This window comes from Struthio camelus, chromosome 2, assembly GCF_040807025.1.
Source record: "Struthio camelus isolate bStrCam1 chromosome 2, bStrCam1.hap1, whole genome shotgun sequence".
Taxonomy (NCBI): Eukaryota; Metazoa; Chordata; class Aves; order Struthioniformes; family Struthionidae; genus Struthio; species Struthio camelus.
This window is the reverse complement of record NC_090943.1, coordinates 21621474-21644514: the sequence shown is the minus strand read 5'-3', so window position 1 is coordinate 21644514 and position 23041 is coordinate 21621474. Positions and strand designations below refer to the sequence as shown.

Sequence of the window (23041 nt, the reverse complement as noted above, 5' to 3'; positions counted from 1 at the left end):
GTTATTAAACAAGTTTTAAAAAGTTTACAACCCTTTCAGACTTAATTTAGCTGTAGCAGGAAATACATAACTCGGGGTCAACTTTTCCATCATTTCAAAGGTATATCCTCTTTCGCAATAACAGCATATCATTACAAACAACTCTGAACCTGTTTTTCATAGGCTTTTATTACCTATAACTTCTATTATGTTGCACTTACTTGTCTAAACTGTATTTCTGCATTTTCATCTTTATTCTTGTCTGGGTGTAAAATCAGGGAAAGCTTTCGATACGCTTTCCGAATGTCCGCAGATGAAGCGTCCTTAAAAAGCGAAAGGAAGCAAAGTGTCAGAAACAAATTCCCAGAAGTTTGTCGAGATCTGAAGGCAGCCAACCAAGCGCAGGAACCAAGTCAACGTAATCTGAGAAGTCTGACAACCAAGCCCTGCCACTAGCCTGACCCACATGGCTAAATGAACAATCATTTAGTCCAATTCAACTCCCATGATAACTTCCTTCATTATCAGCCATTCATTATAATAATATTTGCTAAAACTTCCATATGCTTTCTTCCTTAAAAATTAAGAAGTGTGCCCTCTGCACCAATTAAAAGTTCAAATAAGAAATGAGAATTATTACGTTTACATGTCTTCGAGAAAGTCACCATTTCTCCAAATTATCATACTCCATTTTCCAAACTCAGGACTTGCTATGAACTGTGCCCTTATTAATATTTACATATAATTCAGTACTTACTTTCATTCAACTTCAGTTTCACCATGTCTAAAGAATTGTTTTTTTTTTTTTAAAGTAGCGTCAAGTTGCAGTCTTGAAGCTACGTTGTGGCATTAACATCTACCTATACCTACACTAAAATGATAAAGATGGCACACGTTTTGAGAGGAAGAAAAAAAGGCAAGATGTAAGATGCATCAATGAATCAGATCAGACGCACAACGCACAAACTTCTGAATTAATGATTACCATTTAGTGCATGCTGCAAAGACCATCGTAACCAAAAGATTTCAAGAGGTGTGCTCACCAGAAGATCTACAAAGCATCACATTTAAACACAACTTCTTGGATTTTGTTAAAAACACCTTTAGGGCTATATTTTAGAAATAAAGTACATGTCTGTCAAGTTTAAAGTCTTGTGATTTTTTAAACATATAAAAAGATATATTCTCTCTCTCAAAATTATAACGTTAATAGGTATTTAAAAAATACCAAAAACCAGAGTTGCACTAGCTGTGAGAGGAACAGCGCTGAAATAAGATAATAATTAATGCAACATTGTAATTAATCTGTCAGACTTTTTATTGCAAATCTTTATTTGCATTTGAAAATTTTCACTTTTAGAACATGAGTCTATAATAACGCTGTATACAAGTTTGGGCCAGGAGTTAATATTAGAGAAAGATTTTGGAGGAGTAGGGTAAAGGTAAAAGGAAAAAGTGGGCGAAGATGCAGTTTGAGACCATTCAGCTATGCAAAGATATTTTTAGGAAGTTGGTGTTATCCTCTAATGCAAAACCAAAATTTCCCTAAGCTCTTGTCTAAGGACAGAAGTTGCTTTGATTACTCACAGGGAAGACTGCTTCTCAAAAGACTACATACGCATTTTTTCTTTTTTTTTTTTTTTTTTTATTTTCCAATCCTACTTCTAAGCCATGTGCACCCCAAAGCAGAATCCCACTGGTTAAGTAGTAGCTTGCTTCCATCTTGATTACTATCAGTGAGGCATTTCATACAGTTGTGTTTTACTGGTTTATTTTTAATTCTTGGTTAAGGGGTAGGAAGAGGCAACGTGACTAAATATCTATTCTAAGCACAAAGAAATATTAAATCTTTGAGATGCAAACTTAATAAAATTACACAAAGTGAGCAGGAAAACACAAACTGAAAGAAATGTTTTAAAAAGGGGGATTGAGACCGTAACATCACCAAGAAATGAGTACCTCCATATTGTGTATAGGGGATAAACTGCAGCTTATTCCTTCTCCACCGTATCTTTTGATGTGCTTTGTATTAATTTGGAGCACACCGGATGAACAGCTAAAGACCTGATAGAAATATTTTAAAGAGTTGTCTAGCAATATTCTTCCAACTACTTCAGATAAAGAACAAGAAAAAACAAGTTACAATGTTTTGAGTTGTATTTGGAGGACTTACATTAAGTTTCACTTAGGAGTAGCACAATTATTTTGGTAAGAGACCAGGACAAAATATAGTTTTCCTGTTCCACGCACAAGCGAAACAAGAGATCTCAAGTCAACTCTGAAGGAATTACGTTGCTTCATCTTGAGAAAATGGGGAAAAAGTTGATCATTTTACAAAAACATGCATCTTAGGTACTAAAAGTAATAAAAAGCTTGTTTTTGTTTGCCTTCATCTACCAACTTAGATAGACAAGCTCACATTGTTGATGTGGTGGCTTCCATACAAAAATACAATATTTGAACAAAGCTACAGCAAATAAAATCAGGTAACGGTTTAATGGCCGTGGTTTTAGCTAAACCACAAAAATCATCTTTATTAACATATCAGTTAATTATAATTAAGCCCAAAAAGGTTAAAAAGGGGGGAACAAGAGCACTACTTCATTGAATATGGGATGCTGCTGTAAAGGATGCAATCACAATTGGTCTGTACCAATATCGAAAGAAACACTATGCTTGCCAGCTAACTGATTCTCCACAACAGGGTCAAACACAACACAGAAAAGCGTTCTGTCTTCAAAAATGAAGTCCCAAACACTTTGTTCGTTAATGTTACCTACGGAAAATATTGAACATCTTCAAGAAAGGTTCCAGATCCTTTAGGAGCCATCTTGAATGGCTTTAGATGCCCAAAGAGTATTCTTTAAGAAAAACCTTCCATCACTATACAGCTTCCTAGTAGCCCTAAATATACTACAAAAAATTGTTTCAAACAAATACAGAAATATCTACCACATTCAAGTCAGCTGTCCTAAGAGTCCATCATTTATAGCTAGCTGGCCACCTTCCAGAAAGGCCAAGCAACAACACACTTGAGTTGAAGTCAGTGTTTTCTACAAACCAGAATATTTCATACACCAGGGCAAAGGTTCAAAGATCGGGGAAAAATGCCACAACCACATTAAGATTTTTGTTTGTTTTACAGATAAAGCTCTGAAGACCACCTGGATAGCTTCTTTTACATGTCAGAAGTCTCGATCTGAGCTACATCTGAGGAGGGGGGGAGGCACCCCCCGGACAGGCATCCCATTCAACAGCAAAAGGAGCTGCTAATACTACAGACAGCTAACGCATTAACTGGTTTCTCCACACTGTGCTTCAGGTTGGCGAGTAAGTTTTGCCACCGATTAAGCCAACTGAGTCTGTCGCACTGTCTCCCTCACGTGGATACAAACATCAAAAGCAGAGCACTAGGCCTCAATAACCACCTTTTCAAAGCAATATTCTACCGCTACACTGCCAAGGTTGAACATCTCTTCACAGCCCTGTTTCCTGTTACAGGAACTTACTAGTTCAGAGCGGCTGTTGCTGCAATGCCAGCATACACCTCTCTGATCAGCACCTAATCCCAGCTCATCCAATTCTTACGCTGCTATTCAAGAGGAAAAAAGGTAATACTCCATCACCTATATTTTGAAAAAACAAAGCTTAACACAAGCACTTACGTTAAAAGATAATGCAAAACGAATGCTCTAAGCTAAAGTAAAAACTGCTCAACTGTCCGGTGCATAGCTGGAAAAAGCGCACCTAGTAGACAAATCAATGGAAGAAAAAGTGTTTTATGCTAGAATTAGTTCTCAGATATACCATATAACAAGTCTATATATAGCCTCTTTTGCATGCAAATATATGCAAGTACTCTTATGGGAATTTTTTAATTGTTAACACTTCACTGATCAAATAGAGTTTCCATGTGTTAGTTATGGGATCTCTGCATGGAAGTTAAAAGTTTATCTTTTACACCTTTTAGCATAAGCCCTTATACAATATACAAACCAATATTTTCACTTAAAAAATAAATCACAATTTAAAGCAATCAATGTGACAAAAGTTAAATACACTTTCAAGGTATTCTGCTGGAATTTTTATTCGTATTTCTTTCCAGACAGTGATACCTACCAGATTGCCAGGGTGGGGGAGAAGAGGAAGCATGCTTCTCACTATTTATGTCACTTATTTTTCAGCTCGCTCAATTCAGATGATGAAAAATGTATGACTAAATTTTATTTTACTCAGCATCATTTTCATATTCTCCAGTATTACCAAGAAAAGCTGCATCATTAGACTACAAATACATAAGAAGGAGAAACAAAGACATGATTCTTTGTCACTACTGATAACGGATAAAACATTGGAAATAGGTATTTGCTGTCCCTTTTCTTCTTTCTTAAGAAATTCTTGCTTTAAATGCATAAAAGTTAAAGATTCAAATCTAGTCTCCTCCTGCGTCTCTACAAATTTAGAGTCTCATCTGCAGAGTTCACTTCCACCTTTACAATAAATAGAAAAGCTAACGTAGTACAACTATATCACTCCATTGTCTTCTATTGTTACCGTAACTATGATTACTAATGAACCTTAAAAAAAAGAAAAATCAAAAACACTCATTGCTGTCCCAAGACAATTCCTGGTGAACACATAACATATCAGATATTGCCATAGGCAAACAGTGATTAGGTCAAGGGGGAAGAAAAAAAAAAAAAAAAAATCAATGTCTACATAGTTTTCACTTACCAACATATACAATTCAAATCCTAAATTGTTCCCTCGAGTGCAATGCAGTTATACAACAAGACTTAGTTGCTTACAATTTAGCAACTGCTTCTAACACAGGAAATGCGCTCAGTTCATCTTGGGTTTTAAATATGCCTGCTAATGTCTTAAATAGGTGGCATCATCTTCATTAGCACGTGGTCCAGAGGACCAGGTCTGCTGATAAAAGTCAGATTTCTCTTCATTTGCTGTTTGTCCAATCGTTTGTTTGGGGGTGAAAAGAGACTGATACTAGTAGGTTTATTTCAACTGCAGCGCTGATGAACACCCGTGTAGAATTTTCAATAGTGAATATAACTGAAGCTATATAGCAACCGAAAGTGGCACTTGTATGGAGCACCAGTTCCACAGCAGCTGTATTTGAAGCATAAATCTTCACCCACAAATAAACTTCGTTGCTGGCAGGCCTTCATGAGACGTGAAACCTAAAAGCCTTTTTAGCCTTCCCAAATTATGATCAAATTTGTAAAACTAGTTTGGTTTTGTTTTTTTTTAAATCAAGAGTAATTTAAATTTATGCAGTTTCATCAATAAAATTTTCCATTTTGTGCAGAAGAGTGGGTTTAAGTCACTACTTTTCTTTTGGCAACCATCTGGTACACAAGTTGAAGTATAATGGTACAGGGGGGGAAAAAAAGTAAACTTTGTAAACTTACAATTGTGTATTTTTCTTCTGTGATTCGAAATTACAGGGTATATCGGTTGTCGCACAGAAATTCACAAACCAAGCAAGGGCAGATAACTAGGCAGAAGCTACAGCTGTCTACTGCACACTGTGCCAGCAGCATGTAATAACTTACCCTCTGGTTCTGTGCATGAGAAGTCCACACAGAACTAACATCTCTAAGTGCCAAAGCTCAAACAGATGTGACTGTAGGCCAATAATTAAACATCCATTTACAGTCCTCGTTCCTAAAGCAACACAAAGGAACCCAAGAATGACCTTTCCTAAATGATCACAAGTACATGGGGACAGAACAGAGACACTGCTGCTCCACAGCCCTGCCTAGGTAATTCTTAGGGCTGAAAATATAGTTGCAACCCTTCTTCCAGCCTCCTCCTCACCCCATTTTGGTTCTGAATAGGCTGGCACAGCTCTCTCCAGCAGGGACCTACCTGCTCAAAGGCTGTTCTGACTCTGCACGCTTACCACAGAAACTATATAATTCAATGCCTTGCATTCATTCTAGAGATTGTACTATATTTTTAATATAAAAAATTTTGAAATGAGACTTTAAACAAAAAAAAAAAACACCCAAATTCCCACCATCAGTACCAATTGCCTTAAATTTCACAACATACACATTCGGTGCAGAATCACAAGCATCTGGAATTTTCCTCAAACACCTTCCTTTTCTGAAAGTAATTTCCCTAAAGAAAAAAAGTCACACCTGCATGCTGTGTTTCTGCACACACTAATCGCTCAATGACACCAGGAGGAAAAGCAGCTGCCACATAAAGCAGACGTAACCACACACTCCTCTAACAGCAACAAAAGCACAAGATTAGGAAATAAAAATGAAACTTTGCCCATATCAAACTTGATTAAAATGTCATTCCTGTATTTCCATCACTAAATGTATCCACTCCAACCTGGTCCTGATTTGAAGTATGTGAACAGATTAGTCCCGCGTAGTACATCTGTGTTTGCCAAGTTTGCATTTGGAAAAATATCTGAGGGGGAAGGCAGAGTCCTACAGCAAATTCCAGAGGTGGGAAGGAGCTGCTGCCAATCCTGGAGAATACCACGCCGCGCAGCAGAAGCGAGAGCCTCCCAAAGACCAAGCATTATCTAGGAATGGTCAGAGTTAACAGCTGCAAACGGGAGTTTTGGCTTAAATTTCTTGCTGCCTTTGTCCAATTCATCCTTTATTTTTATTGAACATATTTCTAAGACACCCATCTTTTTCATGGATGTAAAATGAGTTAGATTTGCTGCTCCTCTGCGGAGGACGGCTCCGAGCGTAGCCAGGAAGCCGCCGGGCTCTGCAGCGCGGCCGACCGAGCCATGCAGCTCGCAGCACTCCCCTGATTTGAACAGAACAACAGCACAGCAGGGAAATATGCAGGAACTAAAAATAATGTTAAAAAGGTGCTCTAATGCTTCTTTATGTTGCTAAGTTTTAAAGCAATTTGTGAAATGAAAATGAATACAAATCGGCACAATGTATTCCTGTGAGCATCTGATAACTGGCACAATCCCTTAACTGGCATGTTTGTTTCCAGGGGAGTGTGCCAAATGAAAGAAGACACTGTTTTCAGCCTCGCATGCCAAATGAAAGAAAATTCTGCTGCCTCATGCTTGAGAAACCAAAAAAAGTGTGTTCTCTTCAGCACATGTGCACAATTACGTGGGCTTAGGCTTTCGTGACCAGTCTGAACAGCAGTATTCATATCCAACTTTTTTCTTCTGTTAAAACTATTGTAGCTGCTTACCTTTTTATTTAGATTTTCAGAACTTGATTATTTGGATATGAAAATGTAGATCGCCCAAGGCAACACTGTCATGTATAGCCATCAGTTAGGGCTGAACCCCAGCTTTGCACGTGACCGAGATGCAGAGAGCACTCACCAACTCTGCTGCAACGTTTTCAGAACTGTTCTTTCACTTTTAAAATGGAAAATAAAGCTAGAGAACAGCAACTGAGAACATTCTTCAAGCCCATACAGACTAGTCCAAAATCCTGCCTACTGTTATGGTTTTTTTCCATTTACATTCTCATTCTGGTATTTCAAAAGGAAGAAATTAGAACTGTTCTTTTATTTCAAATGTTTTTCCAGGAACCATGTGCGTTGTGTGCATGCACACACACCGTTACAGGCTTAAGAAAGTTATTTTTAGGATGCCGTCTTGAAAATCTGCCATCTGCATCAGAGACTTCCAGCTTACAGCTCTCAACCACATTGCCTGCAAGACACCTGATCCTGCAACATATTCACAGGAAATAAAATTGTTAAAAGGTAAGACCACCTCCTTTGCAGTACAGGTTGGTAGAGAGAGCGTTAAACTATGATGTCTCCTGCCATGCATTTCTTGCTCAGCACATACATGGCAAAGGCCAAGGACCCCTATTTCACTAGGGAGTGACACTATAACCAAGGACAGCAGAACGCAGTCTACACTCACAACTCTGAAGTTTCAGTATAAGAAAGCAAAGATTTTTGGCTGCTGTATCTGGCAAGTCCCAACCCTTCCGATTAGGTAACGCCCAAAATACACTGCCACTTGTTTATTTTATATATATTTATTTCTACCTTTCAGCTTTAGTACAATATTTCCAGTCTTCTTTCAAGAAGGTAAAGAATTAAAGCAACTGAGAGACTCACCAAGGTTAAATCCATAGACCAAGGCCTTTTTCTCCTCTGCTTCTTACTTAATCTGTCCCCGTTACACCCTTCCACCAGAACTGACATTACTCATCCATACCCTCCTACCTATCCTGTCCTTTCAAATAGTCACTTTCCAGATCTCAGTTTTAATGTACTTTTTGGAGGGAGACAACCAATGATGACATAGTTAATCATACAGTCTTAAAGAAAGCCAAAATCCAAAATAAACAAATAAAAAATCCAATTTCAGCTACTTTCTTATCACTGAATCCCCAAAACAGCAGAATTCTGTGCTGTCACTTTTGTGATTATATCTTTAATTAACCTATAAGCTCTAAAAGTATGTAAAACTTTTCATATTTTTGAAAGGTATGTATTACCCACCCTTCTGATGTTAAAACCTGAGGAGGGGAAGGGCATATAAAAACAGGATGTAGGACGCATGCCTTTATAATCTTCTCTTTTCAGCCATACAAGAAGCCAATAGAGAATGACCATCTCCAATACAGAAGTTTTTTTACATCTACCCATTACCTTATGCACCAGCACAGTATTTGCATGGTGAATAATCCCCACAGGCATCAACTTTCAGAACAGCCATTAGCTAGTCACCAGCAACTTGAAAAAAAAAAAAAAAAAAACCCAACGATCTTGCCATGAAGATCTCATGTATGAGGATCTCATGTTTTCCATGAGCAAAACTGTATTATGGGAACCTTTCTTCCTTCCTTCCTCCATTATTTATCTTCAGCATACAGAACAGAAGATATCTATTCTAATTTAAAACAAAAAACCAAAAAAAAAAACAGTGAGAGAGGGGGGTTTTTTCTTTTAAATTTCAAAGCCAATTGATCACAAGCAGCAAAATGCAAATTTTTAACCAAAGATGTTGTTGCATCACAGACTATTGCAACTTGGAGAATATACAGGATGTTATCTGAAATCCCTAAAAATATATTTGCAAGCCCATTTTAATTAACTCAAAACATATTTCTACAATTTTTTTTTGAAATACTATGCTTTAAACAGCTACATTTATAAAAAACTACACCAGCAGCATATATCAAATTCCTTCCCTCTTTATTTAGACTATTTTCTACTGAACTAGTTAGGATTTAGCCCTACCTGTCATGTAAAGGAGTCGCATAATGATCCCTTTATGCTCATTAACTACCATTTTAATGAGCTATTACTACCTCGGGACTCAGAAGACCTCAGGGAGGTTGTAACATGCCACTACTTATATAGTAATTCACTGCTGAGTTAGTACATAGCCTCCTTGAAGGAGCACAGGAATGCCCTCCATCACTCTCTGTAGTACAGATACCACCATCAGCAGAGAGTTCTGTATGTGAGAAGCACGCCAGCCTAAAACCCAATAAGCAAACATCTCCGTTAAAACTCTAATAAGCTTAACAGATTACGTACTACAATTGTCCAACCCAACCCTTCGCTAAAAGTTATCTCACTCCAAACAGAGTGAGCTGAAAGACAGCACTGCTCAACCACCTCAACTCACAGTCCAACCACCTAAAGCAAAGGACATCTGATAAAGGCACAGGGCAGAAAGCAGAGGCCACTAACATCCCAAATCACTACGTCCACAGCCTGCCAGAGTCTGTATAAGCTGGATGTTAGCCAGGGGATGTTCAAAGGAACTTGGATAAACAAATCAAGTTTACCATTAGGAACCATCAACTAAAAATCATGCAGAAAGTGAATTAAAAGTTTACCACCTGAAAGCTTAAAAAAAAAAAACCTGCCCATATAAAAGAATTCACTATATATGTAATCACTTCTGATGGAACTGACTTGAAGATAAGTCTGTCCTATTCACTACCAACTTTGTATGCAAAATTGGTATTTTCCATACCAAAAGTGCTTATCTAACTTTACTTTTAGTACAGATGAGCCAATAATCTTTAAGGAAGATGGCTATCTCTCAAGATTTACGGCATTTGTAGGCATTTACGGCATTGTTAACACACAGTGGCACGCTGTCCCCTGAATTGCCCTTTATGTTTTTCAAATTAAAGGGCTTGAACCGAACCACACAGGCCCAAGTAAGAGGCAGAAACATCACCTTCCCGTTTTTCCTAAAGCCATTCACTTTAGCAAGCAGTTACCACCCTCCTTTCCAGTACCGCCTTGAAGGCACTCTGCTGCATCAGTGAAAGAATGGGGCTAATTCACACTGATCCATAAACTGCCTTCCTCTTGGTCTGCAAGAGCTGGAAGATGAGCAGAATAAGGACTATGGACTCTACACAAATCCAGGAGACCCGGAGCCAGGGGAACAGCAGGTAGAGGCAGTACGCTCCAAGCTTCTGCTCTCCCAGCAATATCTACAGGAAGGCTGCAGCTGAACCACATGCTCTGAAAACCCAGACAAGCCTGGAAGACACAGAGGGCAGGTAGGCACAAAAGAGCAAAAGCAGAGATGAGCGCAAAGTAAACACTTCTCCCCATCTCCTTTAAGTGGTGTTCAGATAGGCGAGCGCAATGCCCAACAACCTGCAGAAGGCAGTGGATATCAAACTCATGCTTGTGCACATACGTCCTTGCTTCCCTCCTTACCTAAATTCAAAAATAACGCAGGAAAAACAAGCCTTTCTTTTTTGCTGGCAAGCTACCTCATGTGTCCCCACTTGTCAGGGGGCTGAGAGAATAAAACAGCCGCTCTTACCCTCTGAAGTCACAAGTGAACCAGTAATGGGAAATGCTCCCCACTGCTCAAGCAAGAAACAAGAGCAAGCAAGAAACAGAACAAATCTAAGGTCAGTTTTCAGCCACTGACATTAAGCAGTTGTATGGCCCACATTTGCTTCCCCTCACCTGTCATGCACCTCTAAGAATCGTAGCTCATAAGAGCGAGTCAGAACAGGGCAGGGGAAAGGAAAGGATTTCCTTCTCCCTCCCTCTCCCTTTTCATTTCCCCACCATCACAAGCAGAAGTAACAGGTAAGACAAATTTTCTTCTGACACCTGTATTTTAAGGATAGCTCCTCAGCCTGGAAGCAGCAGGAGTACGATGCAAGGCAGACAACTACCGAATTGGATGAGGAGAACAAAAACTGCAAAGGGAAGAAAGATCAGAAGAAAAAGGACATCATGCCTATAAAAAAGAAGAATCAGCAGTTGAATGAACAGCAATGAAAACTTGGCACAAGTTACATTCCATTAACTAAGGTACCAGAAATCTGTTTCAGCCAACTGACCACAGCAGATAGTGACTATTACTAATTCATTTCCTTGCCTCTCAACATAGGATTACAGGATTATCAACGCAAAAGATAACAGTGAAAGTCTGAAGATAGGACTGTGGCCCTACGGTCTCAAGTCGAAACACTGACAGATGTAAAATATTTGGAAAACGGAAGCCATAGGCAAGTTCTGTGATCACAGGACTCTTGAATAAAACAAAGATAAACTCTCCATGCAGTATTCTAACACGTGGGTCCTCCCCAAAATTTTAGATTAAAAAGTGAACGCTAGAAAGGGACTGAGTTCAGGACAAGTACAACACAATACTTCAATTTTATCTATTCATCATACTGTTATATTGCTGCAGAGACCACGTTTCAGTTCTTGAATTAGCCAAGTAGTTAAAAGAAAGTTTAACAGACAAACAAGAATATATTTAGAAGGTAACTCTTGACGCACATCAAGAGGAAAGAACTAAAGTTGCAATTCAATACCAAGCTGCTACATGGACAAAAAGCACTCTGTTTGCAAGGACGTTACTGACAATCCTGCAAGTATAAATAACAGGCCAAACCCACAATTCCCTCTATATCATAACCTCAGCCATGGAATAAAATCCAAGAAATGAAAAAGTACTCAAAACAGATGCAACTTCTTCCTCTTGTAATTTGTTAAGGGTTGGAGAACACAGTATTCTGGAAGAAGGAAAAAAAAATTGTGGTGGCAGAAACATTGCAGAATTATTTCTGAAAGAATCAGTCACAATAAGTACCACATTGGTCAAAATGAAAGACATATTTACTGCAGGGCAAAGAAGTCGAGGAAGCAGGAAGCTTAGCAGGACTAAAATTAATGCTGCCTTATCTAGCTCCCCTCTTCCAATTAGTCCCACCCAAACCCTGAGCCAACCTCAGGCAGATGCCAGCCGTGGAAGCTCTACGGCCTGTGGCAATGGCAACAAAGAGCACACTGTAGGCAGACAGACCAAAAGGATAAAAAGTTTTGGTCAAGCTTTAGTTTTGCTCTTTGAATCAAGAGAGAGGATGGTCAATTTTTTTTTTTTTAACCAAGCAGCAAGAGAAGAGTTATTGCTATAAAATCTAGTAAGATTGTTAAAAGATAGATTTGAGTTTGTTTGTTTATTAAATGTAAGCTTACAGCTTAAATGTCAAGGGCTAACAGAAATATGATAAAGATTCTACATGATACAGACAACATTTGAGTATTGTGAAACAGGTAAAGGAGATTTGGGAACAATTTGGTGGTTCCTTGATAAAGGATTACAATTTTTCATCATCACTCCTGCCACTCTGTCTTTATGCAACATATACAAGACGACTGCTTACCTAGCGAGTAACTATACGATATTTTTCTCTACATTGCTCATAGGTGGCCTCATCTGCTCTTAGCTGTATGCATTCAAATATTTTTGAAGCTATGAATATTTGCCCATCACAATGGCATCAGAGTACTTCAATAATAATATTCACCTTCGTAACACCTTAAGAGATAAGCATGCATCACCTTCATTTGTATGGACTGCAGAACGAGGTACAGATTAAGGTAAAATAGTCGCTCATCCCCGATGCCTCGGATATGATTCTTCCGAGTGCTCAGTATCAAACAACATTCGATACTTTAAAGGCACAGGACTTCCACTGACTTCAGCTGCAGCTGCAAGCCCTCAGCATTTCTGCATATCAGCCCCTAGTATCTCAAATTATGCAACCAGAATTGCAGAGCACTCAAATCAATTAGTCACCACTTGGGAAAAGTTTCGCTTAAATGACTTGCCTAGCATCACGTAGGAATTCTGTGGCGGAGAGAGGAACAGAATCCAATTCTCAAGGGCACTTTTCATCTGACTGGCTTACCCATGAAACCATCCTTTTTTTCCTGCAATCTTCTCCCCCACTCTCTACATACCCTCTACATCTACAGGTTAAACAGTTTTTACAGACAACAGTCTCTCAGCACATAAGCCTGAAGCTACACTGGGGCCAGACTTCTCCCTGAGCCTGAATAAGTAAAGACCCTGTAGAATATAATGTAGTGAATTAAAAATCATCACAATGAACAAGCACAAAGAAACCAAATTAAGATTTGAGACATCCTGAAAATTGACATTCCCCAATTTTACAGTATGCAGTCCCAGAAATTTGTTAAAAGTCTTTAAAAGCAGTAATAAGGTACATGATTTCATGAGGCTGTTGTAGAAAGACAGAGAAACAAGCAGGCTCAAAAAGGGGGGAAAAATGGCATATGCAATGCAGACCTGCTTCATAATAGTAACAACTCAAATGCAGCAGTGTCGTTCCCCCCCCCCCCCCCCCCAAATCCTAGCTCTCTACAGAATCATTTTGATTCTGAAAGGATCTCCTAAACTGAAGGACAATCTGGCTAGTTATCAGCTTGCCTATTTCAAATTAAAGATCTTAAGACAACTATAAAATGGATTATTCATTCAAACAATAAAGTATAATATTTCTAAGAGATACGCAGTAGCAGTCAGCTATCTGCACATAACTAAAAACCAGCACATGCTACACAAGGGCAAGAAGAAACTGGTATACCACGGTCAGCAATTAAGAGGGTAAGGGAGGGGGAGAGAGTGCACGTATTAAAATCAGATGAGCCCATGTGTAGATGGACAATTCAGAAACACACAGATCATGATTCAAGTTTGTTTCAAAAGACATGGAAGTATTTCCCAAACACTTTCCATGAAGCATATGTGATGTTATCATCTAAGACAAAGAAGGACAAGACCCAGCGTCTTACAGAGAAAAGCTCTGAAGTGGAATGAAAGTAATAAGATTCTAAAAATATGGGCAGCCATATAGGAAACAGACTCAGCTCCTAAATTACCAACTCTGTTACAGTACAAGAACATTCCCCCTGAATATTTCACTAAATCTTCTCTACAAGCGAGAGTAAGCCAGAAACACAAATTGAAGATTTAGACTACAAATGACAGATTCATTTTTTTTTATCCGCAAATGCCCGAATTACTTAGAATGTTGTTGAAATATACCTGGGCAGGCACATTTTCAAAAGTTACAGGTAATACAGCATTTCCGGATTATTTGTATGAAAGGTATTGTCAGCATCTAGCAACACAAGCAATACTTGTCATATTTTTTATAATCACCTCTATTTGATTTTTTTCATCACATTTAATGAAAAATTTCTGCCAAAGACTTAAAAAGCCTTAGGCACCCTGTAAGAGAAACTCCATCAGTCTGAAATAAACATGAACCAGTTTTTTTTTTTTTTTAGTTTTTCTTTAATATGAATAACTATCCATTGCCATATTTTTGGAACACGGTATTTCATATACTTTATACTGGATATAGTTTTCCTGTACTACAAAAGAATCAAAGAATAACTTAAAATAAAGAACCATACTATTCCCCTGTGGGTCAATCAAAATTTGCATGTGATTAAAATGAATATTAAATATCATTATTTTTAACATTAAAATTCCAATTCTGCAAGGAATCCTAGGAACATGTATTTGCATGGAAATCAAATGGGACTCTACCGACTAACCACTTGTGGAATTAAGTTCCCAAATAAACTGACAGGTGCTCTAAGATTTTATTCAATAATATTTACAGATTTAGATTCAGACTTAAAATTAAAGGAACCTTTACATACAAGCAATTTTACATATGAAAAATTTAAACAGTTTGTATCTTACTCCAGAAACCTTTCCATTTATATTCATCTAGAGTTGCAGGAAAGATTCACATTTATAAAGGATTCTTAACATAGCAAGTATTCTAGAAAAAATAAAAGTAAGGCAATCTCCATAATCGCCTTAGTTTAGAAGGACTGTACGTGCATACACACATATATAGATTATAATCCATACACATACATATTTTACATAACATTCTTCACTTGAAAGCCTTTACACTAACAAGGATCTTAAAAAAAAATCTTAACCACGACCCTACTCTTTTTTACTAATACCATTGATAACACTAAGTGGGAAACTGGGGGAGAGAAACAACTCTCAAAAATGAGGGAATGACAAAAAGAGATATAGTCCATCAAGATACATTACAACTGTTAGTTTCCATATTTCAATACCAATATTTGTACCAAAACAGTAAAAAGGAAAACTTTTTTAAAAGACAATACCACAACAGGGCATTTACTCTCTCTTTGTTATTAACAGGGGGTACAAGTAAAACCAGACACGAGAAACAAAAAAATATATATTTTAGCGGTGAAACAAAAGCATGGAAATCTTTTTTTTCAGAAATCTTTAATTATATTTATGTGCCCTTAATTTAGGTGAACATCAAACAAAAAAGATGCCGCTCCCTGCATTAACACGTTGCAATACAATGAAATTCAAATTCTGAAGGGCTCCCTTACGGCAAAAACAAAACAAAAGCATGAAGAGTTAATTCTATGAGCTATTTTAATTTCCTCATTCTTATTTATACTGCTCTCACTAAACATTATGACAAAAGACACCAAGTATTAAACTTTTCTAAAGGATTAATTTTTAACAAAGTAAAATAAAATTGTTTGGAAGTTCTCTTCACAGAAGTGGAATTTCTGATTATTTTCACTAATCCATATTTTTTTTATTTGTGAATATTTTTCATCGCTATAAAAAATGTAAACTAAGGCAAAAAGAAACTCCACAACAGTATCAAGTCTTCAGTTCTTGTACTGCGTTTTTCCTTTTAAATAGCAAAGCTAAGAATTGCCTACAGAAAGGAAATCAATTCTTTGTTCAAAATACATCTCAACGGTGAGTCTAACAGTATTCCAGGAAACATACTATATACCACGGTTTCTAATTTTTGCAATTTTATGACTTCTCCAAGAACGCATTTGTTCCTCTAACCAAAACAGGAAGTAAGTTTGAGATTTGCTCAGCAGTCGAGAATAAATAAGAGCACCATTATCTATAGTCCTAACTTCAAAGTTATAATGATAAAGTTAATATCAAAATATAACTAAGGGACAATTTCAGGGCAAAAATGACCAAGTGTTAGTGTTAGTAGAGTAAAAGAAAAAAGCCAAAGGATTTTTTTTTGATCAGTATGCATTTGCTGACTTTAACAAAGATGAACCTTAGAAACTGAGACCTGTACTATTATCTGCATCACCTAATTAGATAAGGAGAAAATAAAAATAACACATTGCTTCTGGGGAACTGCTACTACCGAGCTGATTAATACAGAAACTATTTAGTACAAACTAATTACCCTCCAGGAAGTGGGAGAGTTACATTACACCTACAACCATTTTTCCCCTTTTGTAAAGGAAAAAGATTTCTTGAACACAAGATTTAACAATTGTATGCAGTCACATAAAATAAAACCCTGAATGAATGAACTGCACATTAGCTATAGAAGTTTACTTCGAGGGAAAAGAAAATAACTATTTCTGGAGTTAGACTTGCTAAAATTCTTGACGGTCACCGAGATGAACAAAATTTATTTTGCACATCTACAAATATGCTTTCCACATCTGATTTCTGGCCATTAGGCTATTTCATCTGGCAAGCAAACAAAGCAAGATTAACACTAACTTCCTAAAACAAATTGATTTCATGTTCTGAATACCGTGATAATTTTCTTAGTGTCTCTCAAATTTAAAATTCCCTCATTCAAACAGTAGCAGCTGAAGAGGTTGCACGAGGTTCTTCTAAAGCTGTAGCACACCACAGTAGCTAAAACGTTGCACTGACATAAAATAAATGCAGCCAACCTACGTAACATGAAGTGAAACTTTGTTCTTTTCTAACAAATCTTACTCAAAATAGTTTTGATAAGAGGCTCATTTCAATACCGTTTTACACTACATGATCAGCTAATGCCACAGATGAAGAAAGCCACAATCTCACGAGGAGGTTTCCATCAAATCCATCTCCGCTGGCTGAAATTATCATTCTAAATACGGCACTATCTTCAGCTCAGTCTTCTAACCTTTTCTTTTTTCCAGGAGACCTAACATGCATTTGATGCAGAACACAAACTTGAGTTTTGCCCAATATATATGCTCTGACTGCCATTATACTAAACCAGCAATGCTGATCCTTCAGTCAGGCTAGCAGATGGCAGCTAATGCTAGAAATAACGCACCTAAATGCATTTTTAAAGAAAGAATGGAATCAGAAATGGAAGTAAATATTTGATAGTTCTGGTCTGTTTTCACTTAGTATCAACCTGGAATTTGCATAATAACATCTGTTATAGAACTAGAACAATGCCACCAACAATTAAGATATTTAATAGTTATGCAATTTTACTTTTTAAAATTTTCTAAGATTAATACAAGTCTGCATTTTTACAAAACTTAATAAGCTTACTTCTTTCTTTAGTATTCAGTCAAGAAACATAACTGCAAAATATTAGCTGTGTGTATTTTTAATGAACAAGTTCAATCAAGTTGCTTGCTACCATCTGTATGGATGGTTTTGATACTCATTCAAAATCACTTACATGTCAAAGACGCTGCATGAAATTGAAACCTTTACTAATGCCAAGGTTTGACCCAGGATCCAAAATAAGTCTGCATGTACAGACCCTTGTACCTACACAAAGCACCAATTACTTCAAATAAGGTTTTGTCTGTGCGCTAGAGTCCACCCATGTGGAGCCAATTACTATAGCAGGGCCATTATATGGTTCATTTCCCCATACCAGCTTGGCAAGAGGTGTACATGGGCGTTGGAAGTGCAAAAGATCCTTCGTTAATAAAGTGCCTCAAACACACGTACACGCATTATAATATCTAAAGTTACAATAAACACTTCTTCACAGAGAACAGAATGTACAAAACAGTAAATAGTACCAGATAGTTTACAACTTGAACAATATTTTTCAAGATTTTCTTTTTGATTCAGCAGTAAAATTGAATTAACTTTTAAAAGGGGGGGGGGAGAGGGGGGGAAGCCCACCTCAAATAATGAAGTTGATACTTAATCTATAAAGCACATTCCGAACATTATTTGGTAATTCTTAAGAATGTTGAGAGCCTGCAGAATTTGAGCACAAGGTGTGAGAAAATGTCAGAATTGCATGCTCTTCAAGAAGTACAGTATTTTTAGAAAAGCAGAAGCTCTGATACCACTTATTGATTACGTCTGGTAACATTCCATCCCTAAATGGGAAAGTTGTTGCTTGAAATAATTATTATAAATAGGAACAAAACACTTGAGTATAAAAATCTCTCCCCCTTTGGAAGTACTGAAGCTCCATCTAGAGGCTTCTTCTCCTCTACTGTCATTTGTGGTATATGCAATATCATTTAGAAATGTGAACAATATTAAATGTCAGAGGCTTCCTTTGTACCTCCTCTTTTGTTATTCATAATGGGTTCTTGCCCTAAACCTTTGCCTGGCAACACTAGCTCCTTCACTGCCATCAAGTGGTAAGAAACCAAAACTGAACTTAAAAATGTAAAGTCTCGCTCAGATTAAATGATCAGTATAGTACAGAGACAGCTACACGTGCGGAACACTGAAGATCTTTGTGGTTCCTGTAACTGCAGTTCTGGTACCTCTCCTAGAACACCGAGAAGCCTCATACAATAAATCCAGCAACGCTTCCCAAACCTCTTTTTTGCCAGTTGCATTTTTACTTCAAATTGCACAGAATAAAAATCTGCATTCATATTCCCCCAACGTTATATTTAGAGCACACTTGCATCACTATAGAAAGAATTTTTAAGTGATAATATACAACACTTTACACTTGAACAATATTGGATTCAGCAGTTAGAAGGAACACCACGAACATCTCCTTGGACTATTGACTATTATATCAAATAGAAAATTTTTAAAAAGCAGGGGGAAAAAAAGGGGGGGGGGCAAAACAGTAGCACATCTCTTAGGCAGCGTCTAATGCCACAAGTATGCAGCTGTGTTAGTCTCTGCCTTTGTGTTCCCCAGCTGTAATCAGCTGTGGACGTTTGCTATGTCAGCATAAGAGAGAGCATAAGAGAAGTCTTAATGCTCTACAACCAAAACTGGCCTGTGGGGAAAACAAAAGCAGAACACACCAAAAAAATGGGGGGGATTTGTCTAGATCAAATAGGAAGCGTAAAGGACTAATGAAGTAAGAGCAGGTTGGAGCCAGGCTGAAAGACCTTGATTTACTTCAGTCTCAAACACTTAAGTGGCTTAGATATAACTACTCCCACAGTCCCCTATCACTCCTACATACCATGCTGTAAATTACAGAAATCCCCTAAGGTCTTTACTATGGCTTGGAATACCTCTAAAACAAACTTTATAGCAAATATATAATGAAAACTACATGACTTGCTTCTATATATCTGCCATTCCATATGCACACCCTTATTTCACTTTACTTTCTCTTCAACAGTTATTGCAATTGGCTATTCTGACCATGACAAAAGATAAAGTACAAAGACTCCTTGGTTGTCCTATTAGACACAATACTAACTAGCACACACAGTGGAGCTTCAGAATTCAATTTTTGTTGCAGAAACTTTTAAAAGGAAAAATGAATAATTATTAGATTAAAAAGAACAGAAGAATAATATTCTCTCTGCCAGACATATGCTACGCCTTATCAATACTTCATTAGTAAGGAAAGAAGAAATCATAGCTATTTCCAACAAACCCTGTGCCTACCAGTCCACGCGTTAAATCTGTACTGAGTAAGTACTGGGTGGCCACTCACCCACTTCACAGAGAAGTGCTCTCTCTGCCGAAAGGAGGCTAATGCAAAGTAGCCTGCTACAATTTTTCCACTAGGAAAACAAATCTCCAGAGAGCCAAATCCTCCAGCTGGAAGAGGTCTGTCTAAAGATCTGACTTTTATGTTTGCTTGGCCTGGGAACCCAGGCTACATGTCCAGAGACACTTACATTCTAGATCAACAATTCTCAAACACAGTTGCAAGAAATTCTGCTTCAAAATAATCATTTGTCTAACCCTTAACTTTAATCATTTGTGTAACACTTAACTGCCACAATTGAGACCACATCAAATATTTGTTCATGAAGATTTAAAAAAGAGCAAGAAAATAAAAGAATAAAATCTAGATATGAACTATAACACACAGCCTAAAACTGAATGCAACTTTAAGCCTTATGCAGCACTAACCCAGTTGCTTGACAATTCAGTCCTGAGGTCCAACTGAAAAGCCAGAAACAATTTTAGGCAGTCATTTTAGTTACAGAAAGCATAAGGATTACACAAAGAGCCTGTTCCTAAAGTAATTAAGATTTAAGTTAACCAGGGTGCATACAACCACTTTAGCTACTGAGCTGAAGGAAAGGATTGAATTTATGACGAGCCGTGAAAACCACAGTAAAATTTGATGGCAGTAGGAATCCTTTAAAACAAACAAACAAACCGCACAATGAAGAGAAGAGATGACCTTCAAGATTAAGAGTGACGAACAGAAGTAGAATACATTGGAGATTAAAAAAAAAAGTCCATAGTTTTTCTTCTTGAACATAACTACGTGTAGCTCAAGCTGACTGTAGCTCTTCAGAGGAGGTATCCAATGCACTGATATGAAAAAGTTATCAGAGAAAGGGTGCTTTGAAAATTACAGATATCTCTGATTGGAAAGTATAGTTCTTAACGAAAGGATGGAAAAAAAGAAAACGGGGAATCAGAAAGCAAAGTACAGTATATGCTCAAGCAGGACAGAGAGAAGAACTGTCAGACCATTCACTCTGAAAGCTAGCATAAGAAAAAAGAAAACTAGTACAAAAACCATGGAAAATGTCATTGAAAAGAGAATAATTATTAGCCCCAGGGGCTGCATGGACAATTTCTGCAAACGACAATGCAGAAGGTCCCTCAGATGTAGTTACAAAGCCTTGATAACACTCGAGCACCGCAGCCAGCTCAGCAGTTCTCAGCTGCGGCCCCCAGGGACCCTATCTACTGCCCCCAGGAAAGAAGAACGCTCAGTAGAATCGCAACAGCCATGCTTCCTTGGTGAAAAATAAAATTTTAGGCACAGCACAGAACAAGAAGCCATTTAGGTAACTGTCTCAACCTGCATCAGTATTCTGGGACTGCCAGTGTGAAGACAGAGGGATTTAGTTTGGGGAAAGAAGGTTTAAACAAAAAAACAAAAACAAAAATTAAAAAAAAACATGATGCCCAGTTAGGTAATGGCTGGTGAGGACCATAAACTTGTAGCTAAATATTAGATTGAGCTAGAAAATGAAGCTCTGGTGGGCAGGTCTAAATGGATCTGCTATAGATGTCTACAGAGGATTCGAGAGACTGAAGAGAGAAAAGAAAAGAGAGAGAATAGGTGGTTCATTTTGAGGATTTGTTTTGGATCTCTTCTGGCTGAAAGAAGTAACCAAGAGCAACTGAAACAGAACTTTCCGGAAGCCTAGGGCAAGCATCTGCTTCCTTTGGGCTGTGTGTGTTTTTTCTAGTAGTAGCTGGAAGGAAACACTCCTTTGCCCTCCTGTACCACGAAGGCACTATCCCTCCGACTCTAGAGGGAGGGCTGTGGCTTCAAAACTAAAGATCAACTCATCTGAAACACTCTCTGGAGTCTGGCTCGCCAGAAAAGGAGGAAAGTTTCCATAGTTTAGCCAAAGCAAAACCACCAAAGGCCACCTCACAGAGGAATCAAAGGACAGCCTCGTATGCAAGACATAACTCAGAGTGCCATCAAAAGATCAGCAACGATTCTTTCGAAGATCAACTTTTTCCCCTTGGACTACATTAGCAACTCCAGTATGTTTTCTAGGTTACTTACGCTTAAAATCAAACACAAGTTTTCGAGCACTTATACAAGAGCACGTGCACGGATTCCTACTAAGATCACTTATGCAATATTTACTTTCAAACTGTAATTCAGAAGAGCTCGAGTTTGTTCGGCAATTAGCAAAGGCGACCGTGAAGAGCAGCCCTGAAGTAACATGCCCTTGGCCCAGGGCACTGCTCCGCTGGGCACCCCTGCTTCCCTCTCACCAGCGTTAAGACTCAGCAAAGTGCTATCCCCCACTGTATCACGCTTCCCTAAGTGACAAATTTTACACTAGTAACTCATCTAGAGTATTTTTTCACCTCTCGTAACGATATATTTCCTTAATCGAGTCGTTAAAGACAAAACAGGTCTCTGAAGCAGGAGGCCTGTTTTCAGGACGCCTGCTGCCAATATATGAATCTATGTTATTACTGACATTCAATAGGTCCCAGAGCACAAGCTGTTATTCAACTAGGAGGCAAAACAGCATTTTCTGGAAACTGAACAATTATCTCAAATATTTTTATCACAGCCTAGCATTTTTCTGCACACAAATTAACAACTTGTATATTAATTTAGTCACACAAAGACACAAGTAAAAAACTTAAAAAAAAAGTCAATTGAATTCTCGCATTTCACAACATGCTGTTGTGAAAACACTGTTAGGGTATCTGAGCGATCAGCGTCCTTCAAGGAGTCCTTCTTTCTTCTTTTGATCCCCACTTTAGGGCTCACACCATGTCATCTTTACATGGGACACTGGTTTCATTATATAAGTGAACAAAAGGCCAAGTTTTTGCCAAATGGCTCTGCCAAATTCTGCCAGATGCCATCTCCTCACGTATTGCAATCTTCACACTTAAATCCAATACTAAATTTTTGTTTGTTGTGGGGTGTTTTTTTTGGTTTTTAGAAGGGTTGCAGCTTTTTTGTGGGTTCTTTTTTGTTTGTTTTGGGGGGGGGGGGGGAAGGGTGCTTTTTTTTTTTTTTTTATTAAAAAGTGAAGAGTCCAAAAGGCATCTCTG

General features: G+C 37.9%; 1 protein-coding gene across 2 annotated transcripts in view; it reads right to left on the bottom strand.

Moving 5' to 3' along the window:
• The window catches only part of DNAJC1 (DnaJ heat shock protein family (Hsp40) member C1), a 110639-nt gene that overhangs the window by 72399 nt on the left and 15199 nt on the right, over positions 1 to 23041 (bottom strand). For both annotated transcript variants that reach the window (XM_068934603.1, XM_009673655.2), the window contains exon 2: positions 201 to 302. In XM_068934603.1, the coding sequence (XP_068790704.1) occupies positions 201 to 302 (102 nt within the window). The remainder of the gene's footprint in view (positions 1 to 200; positions 303 to 23041) is intronic.